Source organism: Nanorana parkeri, unplaced genomic scaffold, assembly GCF_000935625.1.
Source record: "Nanorana parkeri isolate BGI_ZX_2015 unplaced genomic scaffold, ASM93562v1 scaffold2208, whole genome shotgun sequence".
In the NCBI taxonomy this organism is placed as follows: domain Eukaryota; kingdom Metazoa; phylum Chordata; class Amphibia; order Anura; family Dicroglossidae; genus Nanorana; species Nanorana parkeri.
The window spans coordinates 145,943-156,637 of record NW_017308476.1 but is presented as its reverse complement, the minus strand read 5'-3'; the positions used below and the strand labels follow the sequence as shown (position 1 = coordinate 156,637).

The 10,695-nt window shown below is 42.7% G+C and overlaps 2 gene segments (V, D, J or C); both read left to right on the top strand.

Annotated features, from left to right (window-relative positions):
• LOC108801064 overlaps positions 1–3,042 on the top strand; it is a 25,369-nt gene extending 22,327 nt beyond the window's left edge. The window contains 1 exon segment of the V gene segment in view: positions 2,805–3,042. Coding sequence covers positions 2,805–3,042 — 238 coding nt within the window.
• A 1,825-nt stretch (positions 3,043–4,867) lies between these two features.
• Positions 4,868–5,443, top strand: LOC108801063. The segment is given in 2 exon segments: positions 4,868–4,994; positions 5,127–5,443. Coding segments are annotated over 2 exon segments (366 nt in total).
• The last annotated feature ends 5,252 nt before the right edge of the window (positions 5,444–10,695 follow it).

Here is a 10,695-nt window from a genome sequence, read left to right as displayed (position 1 = left end):
CTCTCATCTCCGCCTCGATCTCACGCCGCTCAGTCCCCCGGCTCCTCCCGTCCTCTCAAATCTCCGCCCCCATCTCCCTCTGTCTCCACCCCCTGCCGCTCCGTCCCCCTTCTCCTCCTGCTCGCTCGCCCGCCGATTTCGCCCCGTCGGCTGCCTAATGTTTTGTGGCCTGAACCTGGGCTCGCATGCCAGCAGAAAGGGCCTTGCGTGCCCTCCCTGCACGTGTGCCATAGGTTCGCCACCACTGGTCTAGGGCCATCAATCACTGATAACTCTAAACTGATGAGCGGTAAAAGCTTTTAAAGTGTCGCCTATGGCCAATTTTGGGTATGGTAGTTTTCTAAAACATTTTTTTTCCAAAATTTTCTGTAATTTTTCCTAATTATAATAAAAAATAAAAACCCCAGTGGTGTTTAAATACCACCAAAATAAAGCGCTATCTGTCCCCAAAAAATGGTATAAAATTAATTTCAGTACAGCGTTGCATGATGGAATAAACGTCAGTCAAAGTACTGCAGCGCTGAACACTGAAAAATGGCCTGGCCAGGAAGGGGGTCTAAACACCTGGTCTTGAAGTGGTTAAGTGACCATACAATCATTTTAGAGTTAATTTATAGCTTTTTACATTTTATTATTTTTTATTTATTTTTATAGGGGTATGAGTGTAGTTTACTTATTTTAGTGGGGTTTTTTTCACTCCTTGTTTTACTGTTACTTTTTTGTACTTTTCTTTCTTTCTGTGTGTAGCCCCTGTACAGTTGCCACATTGCTAGAGCATTTCTCCCTGCAAGGAGTTAATCACCATAGCCTAAGCCGATAGTTTTTCTTTTAGTGGTAAAGCTTAGAAGAGACTTGATTGGTTGACACTGAATGAGATCACTGCAGCAGGCATGTATGGGAGTTGTAGTGCTGAAAAAAAAATGCTGCCTCCGGCCTGGCCGTAGTAGAACAACGGCCGGCCGGGATCTCTCTAGATCTGAGCGGGCGTCTTTAGACGTCCGCTCAGACACACCCTCTCGCTCGCGGCTGTAGAGCCGGCGGATCGCGTGTATAGGGTGCCGATCGGTCCCCCCCGGCGTTGTCCCGCTGATCCCGGGCCTCCCCCCCGGTCTCAGCAAGCTGTCTCCTGCAGAGACCCCCACAGACCCTGCAGTCTTCCGGATCTCAGGGGAGCTTTGCAGGATCTGTGGTGTTCTTTGCAGGCTGCAGAGACCCCCACGAATCCTGTAAGGCCTCCCACAGATCCTGCAAAGCCCCCCACGGATCCTGCAGAGAACCCCTCAGACCCTGCAGTCTGCCGGATCTCAGGGGGGCTGTGCAGGATCTGTGGTGTGCTTTGCAGGCTGTAGATCCCCCTACGGATCCTGCAAAGCCCCCACCTAATAGAGATGGGGGGACATCCTAACAAGGTGCACAGCAGACAAGGGGCTCAATGTCACAATGGGGTAAAACTAAAAGGCTATTAAATGGCTGTCAGGTTTATGAGTAAGGTGTGCAATTCTAAAAAGTTCTACAATATTTAAAATTGGGTGTCCAATTTTTTTTTGTTTTAATGTGGGGGAATTTTTAAAAATGCAAGATCTACATATATCTTTACATTAGAAGGTGTTCAGTCACTGCCAAGGTCTTTATCAGGCTACAGTAATTAAGGGCCTATTAACACTATGCCTTTCCTTAACCCACATGTGTTAACACACTGGTTAGGTGCATTGAGGAGTGCTGGGTTAAGGCAGATAATTCATTATGAACCAGCTGGTATCACACGTTAACACTTTTATCAAATGAAAGATCACACAACAGAACAATTACCCTCGCAGGGGTTCTTTAGCCTCTCATGGCAGCACATGCCCATCCAGACTCCTGGCTTTGCATTTGCAGCACCGCTGCTCCGGCCTCAGCCCACTGTCTGTTCCTCCAGACAGCCTCATTCATGTGCTAACCTGCACACTGGGGGATTCTTCCCAATCCGCAGCACCCTGCTGCACTGGACTCCACTCTGACTCCTGGGTGGAGCCTTCCTGTCTCCCAGGTGGAGTCTTGAACCCTTCCCAACAACTTTAATTTAAAGGCTGTGCACACTTGTGCCATCAGCATGCGCTGGCCACTCAGATTCTGGACACAGGAATGGAGATAACGCAGTGGCATTGCCATGCACTGCCACAATATATATATCTATATATATATATATATTATTTTGCAGAGCAGCACAGTGAACAATCTGTGTCTTGTGGTAATGAGATAATACACATTGTTCAGGGGGACCTCCATACTGCTCATATTCTTGGTAATCTTTAATCTATAATAAAAATTGTGACACACTCTATGAATGGTTCGCTGCACTCAACCGAATCTATATGTATCTGGCAGGTGACAGCCGACCACAGAATTTCAATCTCCCCGGTATTTGCATACACAGAGTGTGGGGTGTAACATCTCCCCTGTCACTCTCTCTATATATCTCATTGTACAGGAGACGTCTTCTACTTTGTATCTGACACTCCACAAACATCAAGATGCTTTCTCACAGTTATCTGCTGGCCGTCATCTTCATTTCTATTCAGGGTGAGAGAGGAGGCTCCTTCCATCATCATCTGCACATACATCTATACATTGTACAATAAATACACATCAGGATTGATAGGAAGATATACAGACATTTATCAATAATCAATATGTCTCTTCCCATCCTCAGGATCCTGTGGACAGATTGTGATGACTCAGACTCCGGATTCTATCTCCGTGTCCCCGGGACAGACAGTCACCATCACATGTACATCCAGTACTAGCACTGGTAACGCTATAGGCTGGTACCAACAGAAATTCGGAAAGTCTCCAACACTTCTCATATATAATGCAGTCACCCGACACACAGGAGTTTCAGACCGGTTCACTGGCAGGAGTGATGGATCTTTTACTCGTTATACTCTGACAATTACTGCCGTGACTGAAGATGATGAAGCAGATTATTACTGTCAGCAGGCTGCTCAGTTCCCCACAGTGATACAGAGCCGTACAAAAACATCCTTCCTCTATTACATATAATAGCTGCAGCATGTTCATAGAACACTGCACAGTAACACATAATGCTGTTTCTTATATAAAATGTTTACATGTCAGCCTTGAATTATTAATTTATTCATCGGCAGCCACACAGCTCAGAATGTCTGTCCCCACCACAAGAATTAATCATTTATTCAGGGCTGACACGTAAACATCAATTGTGTGTTAGCAGCAGAGGAGAGAACACTGATTACACACTATTATTTACATGTCGGCAGGGGCCACACTCAATAGTACCACCTACCTCTGAGCAACAAAGGACTCTACATGGCTCAAGCCGCCTGCCTCCTAGCTGCTGCCACCTAGCTTCCTTCATTGTACGGAGGCAGAAGGCTCCAATAAACTATAAATAACAAACATACAGCACAAATAATCCCTATTGTACATCCCCTAACAATAAACAAACATGAAGAAAGAGACCTGACATTATCTCTGGGGCATCACTGCACATTAAGACCTTCTTCCTTAGTGTAGTACTAAACTCTCAGTCTTTTTCAGTAATGATTCCAGATCATACAAATATACATAGCCAGCAAAGTATTTTAATATATTTTCCCCAGAGCTCTTACAGTCATCATGTTTCTGAACAGCTGACTCCAACTCTCTCAGCTTCACTTCCCTGAACTTCCTGTCTAGTACAAGATCACAAGGAACAACACAGTCTCGCTATCAGCTGTTCATCTACTAGCCTGAAGTGTCACATGGTTCTGGTATCCATGCCAGATTTCCCCCTCTGTCCTAGGTGCTTGGCTGTCAGTCTATGAGGATTCACAGTGCTGCAGCCAATCTTCTCTTTCCCTTCCTATTTAGGTTCAGCTCACCTGTTGCTCAGGGTTCAAGCAATGAGTAATTTTACTGCTGCCAGACCCCCCTATGTTATGTGTCAATGCATATTGTGTAGGGGTTCTTATTCTTAGGGGGGTTCAAAGTACCAATATACATTGCCAAAGTTTCTTAACCCCCTATGTGATAACAATAAAGTTAAGTGGGAAAAAAATGAAAGTTTCAAAAAAATAAATAATTAAAGACACACATCAAAAAGAATAGAAAAAACACATATTTTTTTTGTCCCCGCCCATACATACACGCGTGCAAACATGCGTCGGGTGCGCATACGTGCAAAAATGACGATTGCACCCATTACGCCGCAGATGCTACATAACGCCGTGAACGTTGGAGTGAGAGCAATAATTCTAGGGCCATTAATCACTTATAACACTAAACTGATGAGCGGTAAAAGCTTTTAAAGTGTCACCTATGGTCATTTTTGGGTATGGTAGTTTTTTGCCACTTCACGGGCTGCACAAAATTTTAAAGCTCAACATGTTTGCTGTTTATTTACCCAATGTGACCCTGTCTTTTACATTTTACCAAAAAATATTTTATAACATAATGTAAAACAAACCTTTTTTATTTCAAAAATTTGAGTAATTTGTCCTTAATATAGTAAAAAATAAATAAAAACCGCAGTGGTGATTAAATACCACCAAAAGAAAGCTCTATCTGTTCCCAGAAAATAGTATAAAATTCATTTCAGTACAGCGTTGTATGACGGAAAAAATGTCAGTCAAAGTACTGCAGCGCTAAATACTGAAAAATGGCCTGGCCAGGAAGGGGGTGTAAACACCTGGTCAGCAAGTGGTTAAACATGAAACTGTATTTTCAGGTGTTCACTATATTGTTTGCATCGATTGCCTCCCTGGTGTTGGGTGAGTCTTATCTATAGTTAAATTGCATCTGGTGACAGCCGACCACAGAATTTCCATCTTCCGGTATTTGCATATACAGTGTGTGGGATGTAACATCTCCCCTGTCACTCTCTCTATATATCTCATTGTACAGGAGACGTCTTCTACTTTGTATCTGACACTCCACAAACATCAAGATGCTTTCTCACAGTTATCTGCTGGCCATCATCTTCATTTCTATTCAGGGTGAGAGATGAGGCCCCTTCCATCACCCTCTGCACATACATCTATACACTGTACAATAAATACACACATCAGGATTGATAGGAAGATATACAGACATTTATCAATAATCAATATGTCTCTTCCCATCCTCAGGATCCTGTGGACAGATTGTGATGACTCAGACTCCGGATTCTATATCTGTGTCCCCGGGACAGACAGTCACCATCACATGTACATCCAGTTCTGGAACGGGGAATGCTATTGGCTGGTACCAACAGAAATCAGGAAAGTCTCCAACACTTCTCATATATAGTGCAACCACCCGACATACAGGAGTCCCAGACCGGTTCACTGGCAGCAGTGCTGGATCTCCTTATACTCATTACACTCTAACAATTACTGCCGTGACTGAAGATGATGAAGGAAGATATTACTGTCAGCAGTATAATCAGAACCCTCTCACACAGTGATACAGAGCCGTACAAAAACCTCCTTCCTTTTTTATAAACCACAGCAATCAAATATGTGATGACTGGAACGTTAAAGTGAAGGCAAAGTCACTTTAGAATGTAGAAGAGTTAGAACCTCTGTCTAGAAGATTCACAATGCCTCCAATTTTCACCAGTACAGTAAGTGATGGAAAATCCAGCTGAGATATATCAACTTTGTGATGGTATCCCCTCGCTATAGAAAGATCTTCTCTTGCATGCTGTTGCATCTCTGGGACAGGAAGTGTTGGGAGATCTCCCCAAGGAGACTTAGATAGCGTAAAAAAATAAAAAAAACCTGACTAGACTGTTAAAGTGATATTAACCACTTGAAGACCAGGTGTTTAGACCCCCTTCCTGGCGCAGGCCATTTTTCAGTATTCAGCGCTGCGGTACTTTGACCGACATTTATTCCGTCATGCAACGCTGTACTGAAATACATTTTATACCATTTTATGGGGAAAGATAGAGCTTTCTTTTGGTGGGATTTATTCACCACTAGGGTTTTTTATGTTTTACTATATTAAGGGGAAAAAAATGTTACATTATGTTAGGAAACATTTATTATTACCCATTTTGTTTGTAAAATATAAAAGACGAGGCCACGTCGGGTAAATAGACACTAAACATCTCAAGCCTTAAAATTGTACGCACCCGCGAAATCGCAAAAAACTACAATACCCAAAATTGACCGTAGCTGACGCTTTAAAAGCTTTTACTGCTCATCAGTTTAGTGTTGTCAGTGATTAATGTCCCTAGAATTATTGCTCTCAATGTGACGTTCGTGGCCATATGTCACATGTGCGGCATAATGGGCGCAATCGTCATTTTCACACTTATGCGCACCCGAGGCATGTATGCACGCATGTATGTTTTGGTGGGGACTTGATGTGGTTTTTTTTTATTCTTTTTCGTGTGACTTTTATTTTTATTTTTGTGTGTGTTAATTGTGTGTTTTTTTTTAAATTATGTTAATGTTATCACATAGAGGGCTAAGAAACACTTTATGTGATAGCTAAATATGTGTTTCTATTTTCTATAAAGCACTTAATAAACTCGAAAGTGGAACCCCACCTGTATATTTGAGCAAATGGGAAAAAGAATTTACCTGTATATAAGTAACAATTGCTCATATTTGGTGGTATTGCCCAATGATAAGACCTTATTGGGTTACTGTAATCAATATGATAAAACAAGTATGGGATATACAGTAGACATTTCGTTCCGAAAATCGTTTCGGATGAATTTTCGGAAATTCGGAGATTCGGATGCATCCGAATTCCGAATTACAGCTAAAATGAATGCAAACGAATCCGAATTCCCGATTTCCCGAAATTCGTTAGCTGTAGTCCGGCCGAAATTCTTATATGGACGAATTTCGTTGCAGCAAAGTGACATTAGGAAGAAAAAAAAAATGACAACATTTTCCCTCTACAACAATTCTCTGGTTAAAAGTTTAGATGCAATAGTGTAGTGGTTAGAGTCCTGATATGCCATTGTCAAGGTCGCAGGTTCTAATCCAGGGCAGGGAGAATAATGGATAAAGTTTCTTTGCTTTTGAATTGACATTCTCCTAACATTCGGACCTAAAGAGTCTGGTATGAATTGGGGGGAACCGCACACTTTTTTTTTTCCATCTTCTGCAGACTGTAAAAAAAAAAAAAATCATTCCCCCCCCCCCTAATGTCATTTTGCTGCAACAAAATTCATTATTGGACGAATTTCGTTGCAGCAAAATGACATTAGGAAAAAAAAATGACATTTTTTTTTACAGTCTCCCCCCCCTGCGCTTAATGACCAAGGACAAATGTGGGTCCTGAGGTTACACGGGTTGAGAACCACTGATGTAGATAATAATTGATATAGGAAGGAGAAAGGAGGGAGAGGTTTTTTTTTCCACTCTCTCTCTCTCTCTCTCTCTCTCTATCTCCCAGTGCTAGTTTCTCCTATGTACTCCTAGGCCTAAAAGGTTGCGGTTGAAGAAGCTCAAGTTATCTGATATATAATCAAAGGAAAGCTGTATCAAATGTATAAAAGTTCCACAACGTTTTGGGAGAGGATACAGGGAAAGTAGAGTAAGGAAGGAAAAGAGAAAGTCGCTCCGAGCGGGGTCATCCGGCAGTCTCCGGCCACCTAAATTAGGACCCGGAGACTGCCAGATGACCCCGCTCGGAGCGCCGCCCACCGGAGCAGCAGTGACACGACGCTCGGAGAGGTAAGTAAGAAGAAACTGACTCGAGTATGACGCTGACTCGAGTATAAGCCGAGGGGGGGCACTTTTCAGCAAAAAAAAATGGGCTGAAAATCTCGGCTTATACTCGAGTATATACGGTAGATATCTGTATTTACTTGTATATGTATGTATAAAGAAAATTTGATGTCCTTATATGAATGTTACTTGTTATAATATATTATGGAAAATGTAATAAAGATGTAATAAATTAAATAAAAAATATGTGACAGGTCCTCTTTATGGAGACATCAGGGGTCTCCAAGACCCCTAATGTCACCCAGGGACCCCCAAAGAAGCTAATGAAGCAGAGAACTGCTTCATCAGCTTATCCCCAGCTTCTGAAGCTGGAGAGTGACACAAGAATGCGGAAGTGATGTAATATACGATCTGATACCGGAGAGGGGGCCGGAGGGAGATTGTGTACCAATCTCCCCCTGATCCCCTGTTACAGAGCCACCATGCTGGTCCCAGGCTTACACCGGGCACAGGGGAGCTCAGGCCAGCGGGAGAGGGGGCTGCGGATGGGGGGGCGCATGATCGGCACGTTATACAAGCGATCCGCCGGCTCTATAGATGGCAGATCGCTTGTATGTTAACAGGCATTGCCGTGTGGCGTGCGCATGTGGGTGGGGCCAACAGATCCAGCAAGCTACTTCCCTCCCCCTGCCCAACTCCCCTCCCTCCTCCAAGCTAGTAGATGAACAGTTGCTGGAGTCTGCTCTGTCCCTAGTGATCTTGTGCTGGACAGGAAGTTCAGGGAAGCTGCGTTTAGAGACTTGGAAGCAGCTGTTCAGAAACATGACGATTGTAAGTGTTTGGGAAAAATGTAAAGCAATGCTTTGCTGGGCAGTGTATATTTGTTTGATCTGGATTTGGAGTTTAATACTAATTTAAAGTGTATTTCCACTTTTGAAGCCAAATTGGGACACTGCCTATTTTATATTTATTATATGTTTCTTATTCACATAGCATAACTTGAAAGTAATACATTGTTGCTTGCACAATACATGTTCTATTTTGAAAGAAAATGCTTTTTTCTGGGTGCTGAATTTGTCTCTGGAATTCCAGGGTGTGGGTGGTAAGGTTTACAATAATTGACCCTGTCTGTACTGTGCTAGTAGATCTCATTATTATCACTGGCAAACTAGATCAAACACCGTCCGTCCAAAAAATGGGTTAAAGGAGGATTATGACATACAGCATATTAAATGTACTTTTTACCTTTATCCTGCTAATAGTATTCTTTGCTTCCAAAACGACTGCACATAAGAGATATACTGTACTTATTTCAGAAGCCAGTTAAGAGTCGCCAACAGCCCTACCCCCAGTTTGAATCTGCACAGGGGGTGGCAACAAGGGTTGTAACCTGCCCTCTTCTTTTTTTCAAGCTCACAATCTTCGGTGTGGCCGTGCTTTCCAAATAGGAAACACCTGCACACTGTCACATGGGTCTGTTTCCAAGGCAACGTGACGCCACACTTAAAAAATAGTGGCAGCGACACAGTGAGGTGAGACACGCTTAAGTTTGTTTCCCGCACTGAATCAGTAATTGCTACAAAGCCAGAGACAGCAGTGTGGATGAGAGGTGGGGACAGAGGACAGAGGCAAGGATGGAGGCGGAGACAGAGCTGAAGGACCGAGCTGTGGGAATGGAGCTGCTTCGCTTGTGCAGGTTTTCCTTTGCCACAGCTCCGTCCTTGCACCTCTGTCCCCGCCTTCATCCTCGCTTCTTGCAGTTCTGTCCCCATCTCCCCTCCGTCTACAAGCAGTTGTCAGTCAATGGGAGGGTAGGATCCCGACAATATTGTTGGGATCACTTCACAGCACGGAGGTTAGCCCCGCTCACACTATGTTATAGCGAATCCTGAGCTTATGGTGGATTTTTGATTACATGAGTACATTGCAAAATGTACTCTTGTATTATTAGGAATTTAAAAATGCCATTATGAGTGTACCCCATAGTTTTCCTTTAACCCTTTGACTGCCAAGCCCTTCCGAACGCTTTTAACCTCAACTGGCCACACCATTTTTGCAATTTTTCCCATTGTTTTGATTTTCTTTTGTTGTATTGCTAGAGTTTGTAAACTACCCCCCAAACCATATATCTGAAAGCACAGGCCCGGTAGAATACAAATATGGTGCAAATGTTTATCAAATCAATATTAAACCGATAAAAATACAAAAATACACAATTTAATTGATACTGTAGAAGCACACTAAAAGCAGTATCAGTGCACCAAAAAATAATTTACTGACTAACTCTAAAAAATAAAACTGTATTGAGTTCATAAATAAGAAGTATTTGTAAATTCTACATTGCACCTTTTTGCGAAATGGTAACAATAATGAAGGAACTCAAAACTGTAAATAAGTGACTTATGTTAAAAATCATTTGTGCACTGTGTTGGTGTGTGTGTTGTGATAAAATGATACAGGCGTACATATAACTGCAACACAACGTATCACAATGCATGACAATGCCAGCTTTAGACATTATTGCACGTGGGAGTTTTGATTTCAGCACCTCAAAGGCCGCACATTTTTGGCACAGTGTGATCATGAGTATATGTGAAAAAGAATTAAAGAGACTTTATTTTGTACAACTTCTGGTTATGTCAACACTAACACCTTGGGAGCTGATTGGTAAATTTTTTACGAGTAAGATTGTTTTTCACTTTCAGTCACACTCAGTTAGGCCTAATTCACACAGCTAAGAGCCGGCACGTACAGATCTGTGTGGCGTGCACGGCCGTATTGGGCCGTTCATGGGAAGGACAGGTGCTGCGTATGATTGTAGGCAGCAGCCTGTTCTTTTCTATGGGAGTAAGCGGCCGTACGCTCACCCGAGCTGCACATCCGTGCTGGTGTCCATACTCGTAAAACGGTATGGTATAAAAAAAGACAATTGATAATGATATATTAGTGTCTTTGAACACACACAACACACAGAAAGGCACACGGACGACTCCATCAATAAACCCCTTTATTTACCACTTAGAAT